This window comes from Zingiber officinale, chromosome 8A, assembly GCF_018446385.1.
Source record: "Zingiber officinale cultivar Zhangliang chromosome 8A, Zo_v1.1, whole genome shotgun sequence".
Classification (NCBI taxonomy): Eukaryota; Viridiplantae; Streptophyta; class Magnoliopsida; order Zingiberales; family Zingiberaceae; genus Zingiber; species Zingiber officinale.
Window position 1 is genome coordinate 47745536 of NC_056000.1, and position 18126 is coordinate 47763661.

At 36.5% G+C, this 18126-nt stretch overlaps 1 protein-coding gene and 1 long non-coding RNA gene across 3 annotated transcripts; one reads left to right on the forward strand and one right to left on the reverse strand.

The window, feature by feature from the left end:
* Nucleotides 1-645: 645 nt before the first annotated feature.
* Nucleotides 646-17734, forward strand: LOC122008884. 2 transcript variants are annotated; one of them, XR_006119419.1, is made up of 5 exons: nt 646-739; nt 1372-1537; nt 1628-1724; nt 3937-4064; nt 17146-17734. It is a non-coding gene; the product is annotated as an uncharacterized LOC122008884 (long non-coding RNA). The 2 variants fall into 2 exon arrangements; XR_006119418.1 differs by lacking the exons at nt 646-739; nt 1372-1537; nt 1628-1724; nt 3937-4064 and adding exons at nt 11123-11278; nt 11911-12076; nt 12167-12263; nt 14619-14746 and having other exon boundaries at nt 17146-17733.
* LOC122008883 (protein TPR3-like) lies at nt 4602-9894 on the reverse strand. Its single transcript, XM_042564783.1, has 19 exons — nt 9745-9894; nt 9215-9320; nt 8933-9112; nt 8744-8857; nt 8494-8652; nt 7427-7604; nt 7223-7346; nt 7026-7141; nt 6770-6932; nt 6552-6661; nt 6389-6458; nt 6242-6315; nt 6060-6155; nt 5889-5984; nt 5650-5777; nt 5323-5557; nt 5080-5244; nt 4905-4997; nt 4602-4778 (listed from the first exon to the last, which is right to left on the reverse strand). The coding sequence occupies exons 2-19, from the start codon at nt 9292-9294 to the stop codon at nt 4617-4619; spliced, it is 2343 nt and encodes a 780-aa protein (XP_042420717.1). The 5' UTR covers nt 9295-9320; nt 9745-9894; the 3' UTR covers nt 4602-4616.
* Nucleotides 17735-18126: the final 392 nt, after the last annotated feature.

The window sequence follows — 18126 nt, forward strand, 5'->3', positions numbered from 1 at the left end:
ATGAAATGAAATTTTCTCCTAGTAATTTAGGAGGCAGATTCCGCCAAATTAAGGGTGATATTTGATAATTTGGCCCTAGTATATAAACTTTTGCTTTCCGCCGATTGACTTTGTTTTGTATGGTCTCGCGATCGTGAAGAAGGAAAAGGCGCGGAAGGCTCTCGGAAGCTTCCTGGATCAAGTCATCTGGTTGATCGTCGGGTTTTGATCTTTCTTCCTCTCATTTCTTTAATCAATCCATGAGATCGTAAAGCTTTGACCTTGTTCGGTTGTGGGGTCTCTTTGGGGCGTCCTGCATAGACACGATTAGGGCGCCGTAATGTTCTCACTTCGTTGCCCGAGTCTGGCATTAGATGGTCAGTTTGTGCAGTAATTTAGTTACAGTTTGATTGACTCGAGGTGTTGGATTCTTTTTGCGAAGTAAATGGAGCACTGATCTGCCTCAGAATAGATTTCTCTCTCTCCCCCACGGGCGGGATCAACCGGTTATGACATGGTATTCTTGCAACATGGGTCGGGAGGTCGAAGGTCTGCGGCAGCAATTGCGATAACATCAATATCTGTCCGTGCTAAACACCTTCGACCGCCATGTCATCGCCGACGAACAGTTACTCGTGGGGCAGGGGTGAGGGGGCCGCTGGGCGGCGGGACCCGCCTTTTGCAACATATTTGGACCAAAATGGTACCATTGGAAGGTCGGATAAGCGTTGAGTTGATCTGCACTTCTGCTTCTGTACATGTGCGTTTATTTATGAGCAAAAATGATTAATGAGTTTCATCTAATGATGTTCATTTTCTTTTCTTTATCACAGCATGAAATGCCTGACAATTTCCAGTGAATGCAATTCTTCTGGTTTTACAATTTCTAGTTATCATTAGTCTTCTGGAAACCTAAGCCGGTCCCAAGCCTAGAAAAAGGTTAAATGTTCTCTTTCGCTTGGATAACCAACATCAAAATTTGACTTTTAATTCTATGAGAATATGAATATATGATGAATGTGGTTGATGTGAGGTCATTGCCTTTTACATGATCCTAGGCCTTTCTGTTGTTATTAGTTAGATTGTCAATCTTTACTTAGGTTCGTTAACACAAAACGGATTTAGTTTCTCCTTTCTTGCTAACATGTATGCAAAGCTGATCAGTGAATTTTAAATTTGAAGCTGTGGCTTTTGCCTCATAGTAATGCATCTCAATAGTTTATGTTGCATTTCTTTTGATATAAGTACTAGTTAGTTGAGGGACATGGGCATAGTTAGTAGTAATATTGTCGGCTCCAATAAGTGTGTCTCATTGTTAGTGTCTTTACAATCTGAATATTTTTTTCTCTGCTGCGATCTCATATACTTCTTGTTCTGTGATATTACCTTCAGATTACTATGAAGTGAAGCACACTGGTTTTGAGACTTAATTCAACCATCCATATCTATCCAACTCATCCAGATGCTAATTGGCCATGTTCATAGTGGACATTGGAAATACTTTATGCATGGATATGCACATTAGAACAAGTTCTTATACTGCCACGTCTACTCCAAGGTCAAGATTGGTCATGCCATATGCAATTTGGTTTTATAATCAATGGATTGAATTCTTCTTTAAGTTTGCTCACAAATGTGCACTTGGCAGTCATGATGGCAGGGACAAGTTTCCTCTCACGTTTCTATTAGTTGAAGTCTGTATGTAGGTTCAAAAGCAAGATTCAATCTGTGACAAGCTAATGATGGTAATTTGGTTTATTAACAGAGCTTTTAGCCTTTTAACTACATTACATATGCACTTTTCTAGCCATACAAAGTAGCTAGTTTTGTTAGATGACGAATTAGACATGTTCTTATCTTGTGGTTTCTACTTGTAATATATGAAGCTTAATGTAGGCTTTACTAATGTAGCAAAACACGGAGTCTACTAATTTTGAAGAGGGTAACTTTGAATTGTCAACAGAAAGTACTGTATTGATGATATCAAAGTGCCTTGGAAATTGTTTGAAAAATATTTTCAGTCTAGAATTATAACCATTCTTTCTCTATATATATTTATGTATATAATTTGATCACTTTCTCTATGATCAGCGTCTTCAACTCTCAAGTTATCATGTTTCCTTTCAGTTTTACATTGTTTTAAAAAAAATAATTTAAAGTTTTCTCATGTTATTTAATGCCACAATTCAAAACATAGGACTAAAATGGCAGATACCTGTGGGAAGCTGAATAACTTCTGATCAGATGCATGCCTACTTTCAGAAATCAGAATCCAAATTTTGGCCAGAAGACATATTTAGGCTTATTAGGATCATACCAAAAGATTCTTTGTCATAGAATGGTTAAGTATCTTCAAAGATCATATGTCCAGTCTCCTCGTAGGAAAAATGTAACTTTCATAGGCATTGACAGAAACTACTAACATTCCATAAAAGGAACACAAATGGGGCATTTGTAAATTATGTCAAGAATGAAATGCTGCAATGTAAATAGTAAAAGAAGAAATAACTACTTAACTTTGATGATCACTTGCATTTGACTTTTCTCCTCCTTTTTCCAAGCCCATTAATTTATTAATTGAATTTTCAAAATAATAGTATTTCCTAAACAATGGCTCGTAATATCTATTAGAGTGGAAGCTAGGGATTATTAGGTAGAGGAAACCAAAGAAAGCATTAGTAAGTATACTAACAAATTGTTTAATTAATAAAAAATTTAACAGTGGTGTTGAGTGCAGTGGAGAACCTATGTAACTGACCCAAATAGTTCTGACAAACATAGCTTGGTTGATGATGATTATGAATAATTTTCTGTTTCACATATTGGCATCCTATTGTAGTTTAATTTCCATGATGTAAAATAGAAACTTAAAGAGAAAAACTACTTTCCTCATACCGTAGTTTACTAGTGTCATACAAAAAGGCAATGGTAGTTTCCTCATACCGTAGTTAACTCATAACAGCAAGACCTAATGAATTAAAATAAAAATGGCAGTATTATTTCGATGTGTTGATATTCTCTTTAAAAAATTATGAAAAAAATGATAAGCAATAACTATAGAACTGCAACTAAATAAATGATGGGGAGTGAAGCATCACATTCATGATTTGTATTAGGTAGATGACTACTCTATAGGCAATGCAATTTGATGATTGAGGGGGGTTTCTGTGGATAGATAAGTTGGCAAAACTGAACGTGACTTGTAACTAAGATAAAAATAAGAGGAGAACTGTGTTACTTCTTACAAAACTTAACCAAGAATTTGCTAGCAGAGATGGAAGATGAGCTACAGGGATAGAAACAATATAAGAATTGGTAAATGAGAGCTAACTGTCGAGTGACACCCGGAGTTCCCCCAAACACTTCAGTAAGGATGAGTTTATCACACTTGTAGGTTTAGACGCGAGAATCCTTTCTGAAGTGTTTGATAAGAAACCCAGAGGACGAAATCTGAACTATAAAAATTGAATTTTCTAAAATTACAATTCAGATTTTAGTTATAGAAAAACACATTTATAATATCAACATTTAATTTATTATAAATATTTAGAATCATAATTTCTGTGAGTGTATTAGAAAATTCATATTGTACAAAAACTTTTTTATTATCTAAATTCAAATTCATAATTTATCAAAATTATGAAATAGGTCATGGTGTCTTTTTGATATTTTGGAAACATGGGGCACCCTTTTAATTTTTGCCCAATATTCTTTTTCTTATTCTTAAACTACATTCATTGAAACTAGACACTTTGGAGTCTCATGGTTTTCATGAGAATAGAACTTTTAATGTGATCAAAAGGACATTGACTTCTTGCTATCGTTTCGGCCTGAGTCTTTATCTCCTTTCAACCTTGGTTTCCATGCAAGACCCTTTAATGCATAGAAAAACCTAGATTTGATGGAGTATGCATGAATTTAGAAGGTAATTCTTGCTTGTTTTGATGTGCAAGACAGGTAATCTGCGTTCCTGCAAGTTGAGCAGCAGCAAAGGACATTTGGATGATGGAGGAATATCCGGCAATACACCCTACCTTTTGGGGGAATGGGATCTTGTGCTAGATTTTGACAGAGACGGAAGAAAGGTATGGCCAAGATATTTGGATTCCCTATCCGCAGCTAGTCGCTTTTGGTTTATATGACTTATCTTATGTCTTCCGCTATGTTTTTATTTCAGCCGTGTGGGCTGCTTATTATCCTGCATAGTATGTATGTTTTCAATCGTGTGGGTTGTAGTTATTATACTTGTACAGCTGTGTGACTATGTATCCAGGTTTCGTATATTATCATAAGGGGGAGAGATGCCCATTTATTGGGCAGGACTCCTCCGAGGAGTGATAAAAAGAATGTATTCAGGCAAGGAAAAAAAAGCAATATCTGCATCACCAAAAGAGAGATCTTCAAAGAAAAATATGCAAGAATCCATCAAGCCTAGCATGCTTCCACAACATTCTCGTGTGAAGCAATATCTAATATATACTGTGAAGAGAAAGATAACAGGAAAAAAATGTCTGTTTTACGATAACTTGAACATATCAGAGAAACTAGTACAATGAAAAGGACTTCATGCAAATATTTATAATATTTACCTGAATAGATGTGTATAACTATAATTTTTCAACAAATGAAGTCCTAAGCTACAAAGATCTAACCTTGCTTGTTCTAAGACTGTCTGGGAGCCTTAAAGATCGACATTGAGCTGGTTCATTGACTTCGGTAAGCTTCCAGATTTTTGATTTTTCGGTTGATTCATCAACAATTCTAGGTTTGACATCCACCATGTTTCTGCCTTCTCCATTCTATGAATATCAAAGTCAATGTTACCACATAAAAAATTGTTGAAATTCATAAAATGAACAAGGTCAAACTGTAGCAGTCTTTTATTTCAGCGAGAATATAGATTAGAACATTGAAAAAAATCTGACCATTCCAGAAGCTATTGCCATAGGTGGAGCAGTTCTCTCAGCTATTCCAGAAGTTGTCGCAACTGAAGCAGCAGTTAGTGGGCTTATTATAGGCTGTAACACACAGCATAAACATCAGAAAATTCTTTTAATTTCATGTTAAAACAAACAATTTGTACTGTCCAAAATAGGGTACTTTTGTTGGAGTCTCTGAGACGGCCCTAGAAGCATCAAATGAACGATTTTCAAGTGTGCGCAACAGACGAAGTCCATCACCATTTGCCAAAATTTTAATTCCATTATCATGTGTAGAAATAGCCAATAGTGTTCCTTCCTTGTTGAATCTAATCCTCGGACTTGCCTGACGTTATAAGTAGAGACATAAGTAGGTATTCTACTCGAATTTATTAATATTTAACCAAAAAGAACGAAAGATTACTGGTAGGCCACCATCAGCATCAACAGTAGTTAGTAGATTGATATTATCCATATCCCAAAACTTGATCACAAATTCATCACCAGCAGCCAAAAATCTGTTCCTTGTGGTATCAAATTGCACTACTCCCAGTGAACGTTTTCGGAAACCTTGATATGTCCTCTTCACAGCTCCTTCACTTTCGTTCCACTCCACAATGAATGTCTCCCCTTCTTTACTGGTTCCACATGAGAAGAGCCTGCAAAAATAAAGAAATACTATAACATTTAGTGAGGAACAGAGAACAAACATATATTTGTTTGTGCAAAAGTTTAGTAGCTGGAAATAGACCTTGAACCATCAGCACTATAAGCCATTGTTGTACACCAGTGCCCTGGAGCATCATAATCTACCCTGGATCCCAGATTGTCATACAACCATGCCTTTATTTTTCCATCTAACGCAGTCGAAAAGATGAACTGCAAGTATAAGAAGCTAAAGGTTAATAAAGCATTTTAAAATAACTACGTAAAAATCTAATCCAATGTGCCCAGTGATTTGACAAAAAAAACATCAAACCATCAAACTACCTGAATGTTCTCCTTGTGATGCGGGCAAACAGAGTAAACAGGTGCTTCATGGCCTTCAAAAGTATGCTGTTTTGTGCCACTAGTTGCATCCCACACCTAATGCACCAGAAACTTCGATAAGTTCTTAGAAAGAAAGGTATATACAATTTAAATTCAAAGTTCGCTACCAACCCTTATTGTCTTGTCATCTCCACATGTGATTATAGAAAGCTGCTTATTAGGATGAGCAAATGCGATATCATTGACACCACCAACATGAGCATCAATCTGCCATTTGGATGTCAAAAGAAAACATAAATAAGACTGAAAGAAGCAATGAATTACTCAAGAAATGCGTGTATTGTCCTTCCAACCTCCAAGTGTTGCCTGATATCCTCACCACCATGATAAGCATATATTTGAACAATGTGCCTTGAGTAAGCAACACCTGCACCATAACTTGGTAATCTTTCTATAGAAATCACTAATAATCTTTATGTTTGCACATAGAATTAGCTTACCAAACAAAGAGCCATCTGGGCTCCATATTATGCGATTAACTGATACAGCAGGATCCTTGACCAAAGAAGCCTGGTCGCACAAGGAAGAATGTCAAACAAAATAAAAAATGAACCATAGACAGAACCATACTGCAGTGTATAATTCAGTACATGAGAACCAAACCTGAAGAGACATGGAGCAAGTTCCAAGTTCCCAAACCTTGAAATTCTTCAGAATTAATCTCTCCCTATTGCCGACATCCCATAACGCAACATCGCCAACATTGGTACCGACTATGATACAAGAACAGGAAAAAAAATCAGAAACCAATGACAGAAATTGCTAATACATCAAAAAACTAATACAAGAATGGTAAATAAAAATCTACTGAAAAGCAATACCAAGGAGAATAGTCTGCTGGACTGGATGAAAATCCATGCTCATAGGGTTTGATCCTTGGCTCAGTGTCCGCACAACTGTTTTTGGCAAATCCTCCAGGGAGAATGTAGCCTGATTATGATTCTGAGGATAGGAAACTGGCAGTATATTGACAGGCAAATTTACCTGAATCATACAGTCAGTATTATGCTAGAGTTTGGGATCATCTAACAACCAAAACCAAAAGGAAATTTGCTTAGATCAGAAAATACAGCATACTTCTTCAGATATTCCAAGAGGTCTTGTTCTTTTTGATACATGCTCAGAATCAGCAGATGCATACTCGATAGAAGGGTTGGCTGTTGGTGGAGTCCTAGGGTGCTTTAGAATTGCAACTGTATTGAACAAAAAACCATTGTTAATCTTATCACTCACAACAATCTTCCAGTACTAATTAGCACATCCCATCATCCTACCAGGATTTGTAGGTGCGTTGAGCCCAATAGGTCCACCTGAGACAGCTGGATGGGTTACAGCAGCAGGACTAGACATCCAACCAGCAAGGGGTGTCGGAACTGGTGTTGGAGCAGGTTGAAATGGCTGGAGAAGAAATTTGTAGAGAATGTAACAAAAGTCACAGTAATAGAATATGATTCAAAAATCAACAAATGATAAATTACCCCATGAGCACCCAATGGAGGAAAACTTCCTGCTTTGGGCATGACCCCCAACAACGGATTGTTTACTGGTGATGGAGCAAGAGCACCATTTGGTTGCCCACATGAATGATCAACGAAAAGAGTTTTAATATCTGGATTCGGCCTAGGATTTTTGCAAAGCTGATGTTGCCAGTTTAAACTGCCAACCGTAAAATAATTAGTGGACGAATAATTAATATAACCTAGATAATCCAAGAGATGAAAGTTGCAAGTGAATCATCCACTGAAGAATGGCTCATGAAATATATTGACCATGTTAATTTTTAGACATATTTATATTTGCTATGAACAATTTCAGAGATCAAGGTATAATTTGGTTAGCTAAGTTATTCAATAAAAATTTGATAACAAAGATGCCCAAGGAATGGAGGACTTTTTTTTTTAAATAATAAAGGTGATATATAATACTGTTCTAATTACAGAGAGTCAAGCGAATGTGATACCATGAAGCTTTGTAAAAGAATATTGAGAAGAGAATTAGGGATTAGACAAATGATTATGAGAATCAATTTGGTTTCATATCTGAAAAATCAATCATGAGGCTTTTTACTTTAACAAGATGACTAATGGAAAAAATACATAGAAAAAGATATTATGTATGCAAATGTTGTTATAAGTGTTATAGCTACTGGGAGTTCACAAATGAGTTTGTGATAGTTGTAGGTTTACATCAAGCGTAAGCTATATCAATCATATTCGAAATCACCTATTTGCGGATGACATTATGCTAACGTATAATAGTGAATTCAAAACTCAAATGCAGAGATCCAAAAGTCAATTGAACTCACTAAAAGCAAACTATAATTATATGGGGCAAACTTCTATAGGTAATCACAGGAGTACTTTCCATCGTAAGAAATACAGTAAACTTTAATAAATAGGGACCTCAATTATGAAGGGGAAGCAATTTTGAGCTTCACTAAGTCAAGCTAAAAAAAAATAGATTATTTCTCTATCTTCTGTAAGTTATATGTATGGAAACATTCTGAACTGTACAGCAAACTTATCATAAACACCTACAATCTTACCTCTGGTTAATTAAGGTGCGCAACCTAGAATTTTTTAGGTTTGGTAACTGCAATTTATCTCGGAACAGGGGGTTTGCTTCAATGAGCTTTTTGAGTTCAATAAGCATGATTGAACGTGCTGATTTGGTATCTCCATACTTTGATAGTTGCTCATTTTCCCTATAAAGAAGGATGCTGAACGTATAAGAAACAAGCAAGAAATTGGACAAAAGTTTAATTAAATTGAATATAAAAGGTTAAAACCTAAAACCTGAAGTTCTCCAATGTTAAAAGCTGAGTGATTTCCTTAAATAGCTCCTCATTAAATGAAGCAAAGACCTTCAAATCCTTCACAAGGATTTCAACAGCCTTTGGTCGGTCATGCCTAGGAGGGAAAACAAGTTTGTGAAAAATAGTGGCCATAAATATGAAAACAAAAGGCTGAAATACTGGAGCTTACTTGTCCAATGCTTCTAGATACTTCTGCTTCCGTATTTCAAAGAATATCTTCATAGAGTACCGGTTGTCATCGACCTTTGTAAAGCCAGAGAGATACTTTTCAACATTATCCCAGTTCCCGTTGTGCACCTCATCCTCAAAATATTTCATATTAAAATAGAAGCCAGATTCTTGCTCAAGTCTGTACCCAAACCACACAAAGATTACAAAATAAGTCACAATACAACACTTGGAAAAGTCAATCCATCATACAACAAATTGAACTTTATGACAAGACACCGACTTGTGAACTGTTTCCTTGAACTTCTCCTCATCGAGGAACTGGAGAATCAGAAACACCAGCTCTCTACTAAGTGATGACATCGCCCGCTCGCCTCCACCTCCAAACCCTAATCATCCCATAAAAAGCAAACAAGACAATCAGATCTTCCCAACGGTATCGTCAAACAAAAAAAAAAGCAGCTTTGGAGCTAATCCGAAAGTGCAAAGTCAAGACGAGGCCAGAGTGGAGCCTCTTAGTAGATCAAAAGCTGTTGTCCACGAAACTGACGTTTCTGAGCCGGCAAAACCCTCCTTTTGCTTCAAACAAGATCTAAGTCCAGCAGCGACAAAAAGGACCCAACGCCTAGGGTTCCAACAGATCGACGGCAGCGCTCCAGAAAGCTCAAATCCAAGGAGAAGAAGAAAATAGGGGAGGAGAGAGAGAAAAGCAGGCGAAAGGGGGGAAATTGTGCGGAGAAATAATAAGTGAGACTTCTACGACGATTCCAACACATACAAAAAAGGAAAGATCTGACGACGATCCAAGCTCACCTCTGACTGGAAGAGAACCGAGGGCGGCGGCGGCGACGACAGGTGATCGATCCAAGCGAAGCGGAAACCACCAATAATTTAGATCGCCGTCTGATCCCTTAACCGGACAGGAAAAGAAGGCGGAAATAAGAAAAGAATAAGAAATCTATCAACATTGTCGACACAACATGGTTGTATTTAAAGGCAAAGTAGAGGTGATAGGTAGTTCAAGTTATCTATAAAAGACATCGAATTATCACGTATATGTCATTGTACTTATAATTTCACTTGATAAGTACACGAGTCAATGATAAGCTATGCAGCACTGACAAGGCCATAACGAGTAGGCTCCACAGCGGAATACTCAAGCATTCAAGAGAGAGCAAGTCGGGATTCTGGGATTAACTGACTCGGTGGAAACCCCGAAATGTTATACGACCAATAGAATTGCGACACGTACGCTTTTCATAGGCACAGGTCGTTCCCACAACTTGGCAAATCTGACGTGGACGACGTTGGTTGGCCTGAATGTGAGGAGTGCTGATTGCCACAATATGTATAATTTTTTAAATAGACTCGTCAACCTAAAATTGAGATATTTCCAAATACGTGGTTTTGAATTTTTCCAAAAGCACGTCTTCTCGGAAAAAGAGAGAAAAGAAAATATAATTTCTTTTATCTACTTCCAATAAATTCAGTGAATATTTATTTTAATGTCGTTTGACTTAAAATGGTAACAAATTAAAAGTGCATTAGTGATTCGACAATTAATAGGTAAAAGTTTGAAAAATAAAATATTAAATAAATAAATAAATAAAAAGTATAGACGAGATGAGACGAGACGAGAGGAGACGAGATGAGATGAAATGAAATGAAATTTTCTCCTAGTAATTTAGGAGGCAGATTCCGCCAAATTAAGGGTGATATTTGATAATTTGGCCCTAGTATATAAACTTTTGCTTTCCGCCGATTGACTTTGTTTTGTATGGTCTCGCGATCGTGAAGAAGGAAAAGGCGCGGAAGGCTCTCGGAAGCTTCCTGGATCAAGTCATCTGGTTGATCGTCGGGTTTTGATCTTTCTTCCTCTCATTTCTTTAATCAATCCATGAGATCGTAAAGCTTTGACCTTGTTCGGTTGTGGGGTCTCTTTGGGGCGTCCTGCATAGACACGATTAGGGCGCCGTAATGTTCTCACTTCGTTGCCCGAGTCTGGCATTAGATGGTCAGTTTGTGCAGTAATTTAGTTACAGTTTGATTGACTCGAGGTGTTGGATTCTTTTTGCGAAGTAAATGGAGCACTGATCTGCCTCAGAATAGATTTCTCTCTCTCCCCCACGGGCGGGATCAACCGGTTATGACATGGTATTCTTGCAACATGGGTCGGGAGGTCGAAGGCCCGTATTCACCGTGATTTACTCCCTCTCATACTCGTGGGGCAGGGGTGAGGGGGCCGCTGGGCGGCGGGACCCGCCTTTTGCAACATATTTGGACCAAAATGGTACCATTGGAAGGTCGGATAAGCGTTGAGTTGATCTGCACTTCTGCTTCTGTACATGTGCGTTTATTTATGAGCAAAAATGATTAATGAGTTTCATCTAATGATGTTCATTTTCTTTTCTTTATCACAGCATGAAATGCCTGACAATTTCCAGTGAATGCAATTCTTCTGGTTTTACAATTTCTAGTTATCATTAGTCTTCTGGAAACCTAAGCCGGTCCCAAGCCTAGAAAAAGGTTAAATGTTCTCTTTCGCTTGGATAACCAACATCAAAATTTGACTTTTAATTCTATGAGAATATGAATATATGATGAATGTGGTTGATGTGAGGTCATTGCCTTTTACATGATCCTAGGCCTTTCTGTTGTTATTAGTTAGATTGTCAATCTTTACTTAGGTTCGTTAACACAAAACGGATTTAGTTTCTCCTTTCTTGCTAACATGTATGCAAAGCTGATCAGTGAATTTTAAATTTGAAGCTGTGGCTTTTGCCTCATAGTAATGCATCTCAATAGTTTATGTTGCATTTCTTTTGATATAAGTACTAGTTAGTTGAGGGACATGGGCATAGTTAGTAGTAATATTGTCGGCTCCAATAAGTGTGTCTCATTGTTAGTGTCTTTACAATCTGAATATTTTTTTCTCTGCTGCGATCTCATATACTTCTTGTTCTGTGATATTACCTTCAGATTACTATGAAGTGAAGCACACTGGTTTTGAGACTTAATTCAACCATCCATATCTATCCAACTCATCCAGATGCTAATTGGCCATGTTCATAGTGGACATTGGAAATACTTTATGCATGGATATGCACATTAGAACAAGTTCTTATACTGCCACGTCTACTCCAAGGTCAAGATTGGTCATGCCATATGCAATTTGGTTTTATAATCAATGGATTGAATTCTTCTTTAAGTTTGCTCACAAATGTGCACTTGGCAGTCATGATGGCAGGGACAAGTTTCCTCTCACGTTTCTATTAGTTGAAGTCTGTATGTAGGTTCAAAAGCAAGATTCAATCTGTGACAAGCTAATGATGGTAATTTGGTTTATTAACAGAGCTTTTAGCCTTTTAACTACATTACATATGCACTTTTCTAGCCATACAAAGTAGCTAGTTTTGTTAGATGACGAATTAGACATGTTCTTATCTTGTGGTTTCTACTTGTAATATATGAAGCTTAATGTAGGCTTTACTAATGTAGCAAAACACGGAGTCTACTAATTTTGAAGAGGGTAACTTTGAATTGTCAACAGAAAGTACTGTATTGATGATATCAAAGTGCCTTGGAAATTGTTTGAAAAATATTTTCAGTCTAGAATTATAACCATTCTTTCTCTATATATATTTATGTATATAATTTGATCACTTTCTCTATGATCAGCGTCTTCAACTCTCAAGTTATCATGTTTCCTTTCAGTTTTACATTGTTTTAAAAAAAATAATTTAAAGTTTTCTCATGTTATTTAATGCCACAATTCAAAACATAGGACTAAAATGGCAGATACCTGTGGGAAGCTGAATAACTTCTGATCAGATGCATGCCTACTTTCAGAAATCAGAATCCAAATTTTGGCCAGAAGACATATTTAGGCTTATTAGGATCATACCAAAAGATTCTTTGTCATAGAATGGTTAAGTATCTTCAAAGATCATATGTCCAGTCTCCTCGTAGGAAAAATGTAACTTTCATAGGCATTGACAGAAACTACTAACATTCCATAAAAGGAACACAAATGGGGCATTTGTAAATTATGTCAAGAATGAAATGCTGCAATGTAAATAGTAAAAGAAGAAATAACTACTTAACTTTGATGATCACTTGCATTTGACTTTTCTCCTCCTTTTTCCAAGCCCATTAATTTATTAATTGAATTTTCAAAATAATAGTATTTCCTAAACAATGGCTCGTAATATCTATTAGAGTGGAAGCTAGGGATTATTAGGTAGAGGAAACCAAAGAAAGCATTAGTAAGTATACTAACAAATTGTTTAATTAATAAAAAATTTAACAGTGGTGTTGAGTGCAGTGGAGAACCTATGTAACTGACCCAAATAGTTCTGACAAACATAGCTTGGTTGATGATGATTATGAATAATTTTCTGTTTCACATATTGGCATCCTATTGTAGTTTAATTTCCATGATGTAAAATAGAAACTTAAAGAGAAAAACTACTTTCCTCATACCGTAGTTTACTAGTGTCATACAAAAAGGCAATGGTAGTTTCCTCATACCGTAGTTAACTCATAACAGCAAGACCTAATGAATTAAAATAAAAATGGCAGTATTATTTCGATGTGTTGATATTCTCTTTAAAAAATTATGAAAAAAAATGATAAGCAATAACTATAGAACTGCAACTAAATAAATGATGGGGAGTGAAGCATCACATTCATGATTTGTATTAGGTAGATGACTACTCTATAGGCAATGCAATTTGATGATTGAGGGGGGTTTCTGTGGATAGATAAGTTGGCAAAACTGAACGTGACTTGTAACTAAGATAAAAATAAGAGGAGAACTGTGTTACTTCTTACAAAACTTAACCAAGAATTTGCTAGCAGAGATGGAAGATGAGCTACAGGGATAGAAACAATATAAGAATTGGTAAATGAGAGCTAACTGTCGAGTGACACCCGGAGTTCCCCCAAACACTTCAGTAAGGATGAGTTTATCACACTTGTAGGTTTAGACGCGAGAATCCTTTCTGAAGTGTTTGATAAGAAACTCCAGAGGACATCCAACTCTTCTTCTTATCCTCTGTCCAGTTCCTATGACCTATCTATATATAGGCTTGGAGTCTGCTTATTTCCTTAACAGTACGCTGTGTTTGATGATCCAATTGTCCCAATAATTTAATCCATTTTTGTCAAATTTATGAAATCTGAACTATAAAAATTGAATTTTCTAAAATTACAATTCAGATTTTAGTTATAGAAAAACACATTTATAATATCAACATTTAATTTATTATAAATATTTAGAATCATAATTTCTGTGAGTGTATTAGAAAATTCATATTGTACAAAAACTTTTTTATTATCTAAATTCAAATTCATAATTTATCAAAATTATGAAATAGGTCATGGTGTCTTTTTGATATTTTGGAAACATGGGGCACCCTTTTAATTTTTGCCCAATATTCTTTTTCTTATTCTTAAACTACATTCATTGAAACTAGACACTTTGGAGTCTCATGGTTTTCATGAGAATAGAACTTTTAATGTGATCAAAAGGACATTGACTTCTTGCTATCGTTTCGGCCTGAGTCTTTATCTCCTTTCAACCTTGGTTTCCATGCAAGACCCTTTAATGCATAGAAAAACCTAGATTTGATGGAGTATGCATGAATTTAGAAGGTAATTCTTGCTTGTTTTGATGTGCAAGACAGGTAATCTGCGTTCCTGCAAGTTGAGCAGCAGCAAAGGACATTTGGATGATGGAGGAATATCCGGCAATACACCCTACCTTTCGGGGGAATGGGATCTTGTGCTAGATTTTGACAGAGACGGAAGAAAGGTATGGCCAAGATATTTGGATTCCCTATCCTCCACACAAGCCAGAATTATGGCTACGTTCAATGTATTGTTTATTTTGGCTGCATAGTTCATTTACATCCTAGCTATATTTTTGCCTCATGTTCAGTCCAGCTTCATATATAGGAAGTTGGTTAAGAGTGTCCTTAACTCAAGTTATGTTAGGGAAGTTTATTTGGAGGCCAACTTAATGAACCTTTAGCTTGTGAAAGAACTAACTGTTTCCTTCAGTGCTTCAGACGCTTCATTAAGGCTTTAAAATTCAGTGATAGACCAACCAAGTGTTTGGGAAAATCTGGGTGCCACCAATGGCAGGATTAGTTAGCTTGGAACTTAGCAATGATTGTACGCTCTATTAGTAGGATTCTCTAGCTACCACTAATTTGTGCCTGTGTGTGATAGAGCACTAAACCCAATGCCTGATGAAGTGTTTCGGAACATTATAAAGTATTTTTACTACCAATTTAGTATCAAAGCCAATTAATCCTCCCTCCCTCTACTCTTTTTTTTTCCACTCTTTTTGCACCATATTCCATATAGTTATCATCAATGTTCTTTTCCCTTTCCTACATTTTCATAGCTAGAATGATACTACATGTAGCTCTCCTCCCTAATCCAACTCATTACGCCAAGTCACTTAGGCAGGAGTCTATTTGATACTTAGCATACTCGAGAGTGCCTCACTTAGCAACATGAGATTATAGCAGTTTTTGCACTTCCTTTTACTCCTTTAATTTGCACCATCAGTCCAGACATTGTTTGAGGTGAGGGGCTGGCTTTGCTGCAACATGGAAGCAGAAATGGAAGATTGAATTCATCCCTAAATGCCAAGGCACTTGGTAGGGGTCACTTTGAAAGTTCAACTTGCCCATGAGGGGGCTCACCTTGTAATGCTGAGTCCAAATGGAGGGATTTACTTCTTCGTCTGGCTTTTACGTTAACACCACCATCCCTATATTTCATCCATCAGATAAATTGTTCATGATAATCTAGGTATATTCCCACAGCAGCATTGTTGCCTTGCCACATGGTCACTTGATCCTTTAGCAGGTGCCAAAGGGCGTCTGCAAATTCAGATTCAGCAGTAATAGACTCATAGCCTATATGCCATCAAATGACCATAACATTACAATCTGGACATCATTGAATGAATCATAGTTGATGATGATATCTTGTAATGCTGAAAAATGTACCTGGGCCACTGGAGCAATTTCATGACATCCTCCAAGTCTATTTAGCCATCCAACAATCTTCTCTGATCCAACATTATTTGGTAATTCGAAATCTTCATGACATTACTGAATGCTTTTGCCGCAACATTGAAACTTCATCTACATGCAGCATCTTTAGTTTAATCCTCACTCCATGCAATCCTTAGGTCTCCTGATTTTAGCCTGATCTATTAATCCTAATTTTCTTTATTACTCGTTTGAGTATCCTGCAATAATCAGTAGCGGATATACAATGTTTACTGGGAAATGTATCAAACAGCTAATACTAAGGACTGTTGTATGTTTGACTCGTATTTGAGGTGTTGACATGGTGCTCAATTCAATTCTGTGCATCAGTTGTAGATTTCCCCACCAGAGCTTGAATTTCTTTTTTCCTTGTAACCTGTTATTACATTTTTAACATCATTTAGTTCCAGGATGCAAAGAAGCAATAAAGTAGATATAAAAAAGCAAACGTCCCTCAATCTACATACACTTTCACCATCAAAGCAGGTGACAAATACTCGAAGTAAGACTTCAAGAGCTCATGAATTTAAGTAACAAGTAGCAGCACTATTATCTGTAGATAGATATGCTGGAGCAATTGAGCACGAGCAGTGATGATTATATCAAGAAGAGAGATGTGTAAATACTTAAATAATTTCCCTTGACTTTCCCAAGAACTAGCTATTAAATATGGAAGATGAGTACTGTGAAATAAGCAATATGATAAAGAACTGTTGCTTGAGAGCTCATTGTTGAGTGACACCCAGAGTTCCCCCAAACACTTCAGTGAAGGCCAGCTTATCCTACTTACAGGTTTGGGCTCAAGAAGCCCTTCTGAAGTGTTTGAGGGACTCCAGAGGACATCCAACTGTTCTTGTTATCATCTGTCCAGTTCCTAGGACTTATTTATAGGCAGGCCTCTTACTCATTTCTTCAAGAGCATTTACTAATACATCTTAACCTACTGACTTTCGACATCAAATTAGAGTATTGACCATGGATATTGTTTACTTTTTTAAAAAAGTGTTGATTCTCTTCAGCTAAGCCTGTTTGTTTGAACTATTTTCTACAGGTTAAGATTAATAGAGTTTAAGTTTCTAATTGAATCTTTACTACATTCATTGAAACTAGACACTTTCGAGTCTCACGATCTTTGTTGTTGTAGGTAAAGTCCTTTCGATGTTCTCAAGAGGCCATTTTCAATGTGCTCAAGTGTCCTTGTAATGTATTTCCATGGTAGGAGCTGATTCTCATTTTGATGTGGAGGTAATGGAATTCTTATCGCTACAATTTGAGCAGCAACACTAGGCACTTGGATGATGGAGGAATGAAATCTGGTAGAAGATTTTGACATACATGGAGGAAAGGTAAGGTCAATAGATTTGGATTCCTTATCTTCCATTCAAGCCATAATTATGGCTAGGTTCATTGTGTTGTTCATTTGGCCGCCTTCTCCATTCAAAATTCATAGCTGAATGATGCGGCAAAATATGCTGCTTCGTTGGAGATTGATGATGAAGTACCCTCTCTACATGAATAAACACATGTCAGAGGTGTCGCGGGAGTCATCTCAACGAGGTCCCTATGAATGCCATAAAAAAATAGAATTGTAGAAATATAAATAAGAAAAAGCTATGATTAAGGTTAAATATCGGGAATTCTCCAGCTCATACGATAGACTTTAATATTTATAGAGGATTGTTATTTCAAATCCTAACTAATTATTAGATCTCAAAGATTGTGGGTCATGTGTGGATCATGTCCAATTTTAATATGTTAGACTTGTCAGAGTGAAGTCGACCATATACAAAATCAACATATTTTTATGTTCAAATTGATTCAATTAGTTGAACCGATGAATAATCAATCAAGTTGAGCATAATATAATTGTAGCAAAATGATGAATCGAGTTGAGCATAATATAAGCCCAATGATGAACTTGTTTAGATGTTGAGATTTAATACCAAACAAAACGGTGCTTCACATTTAATGTGGCTTAAGAATAAGATCGTCAGGCGTTGGGTAAGTTAGTTTGTAAATTCTTTTACGAGCCTTTCTTTTTATAACAAAAAAATAAAAACGGGAATAAACAAAGAAAATATTAAAACAATTAAAATGCCCTTCACGCATCCAACAAAACGTCACC

Bases quoted from the DNA above. Each gene is read 5' to 3' on its own strand.
- LOC122008883 (XM_042564783.1), bottom strand. From the start codon at position 9,294: ATGTCATCACTTAGTAGAGAGCTGGTGTTTCTGATTCTCCAGTTCCTC. The intron at 6,933-7,025 runs GTATGCTGTATT...TGTATGATTCAG, and splicing joins CTCTTGGAATATCTGAAGAA to GTAAATTTGCCTGTCAATAT. The intron at 4,779-4,904 runs GTCAGATTTTTT...TGATATTCATAG, and splicing joins TGGCAATAGCTTCTGGAATG to AATGGAGAAGGCAGAAACAT.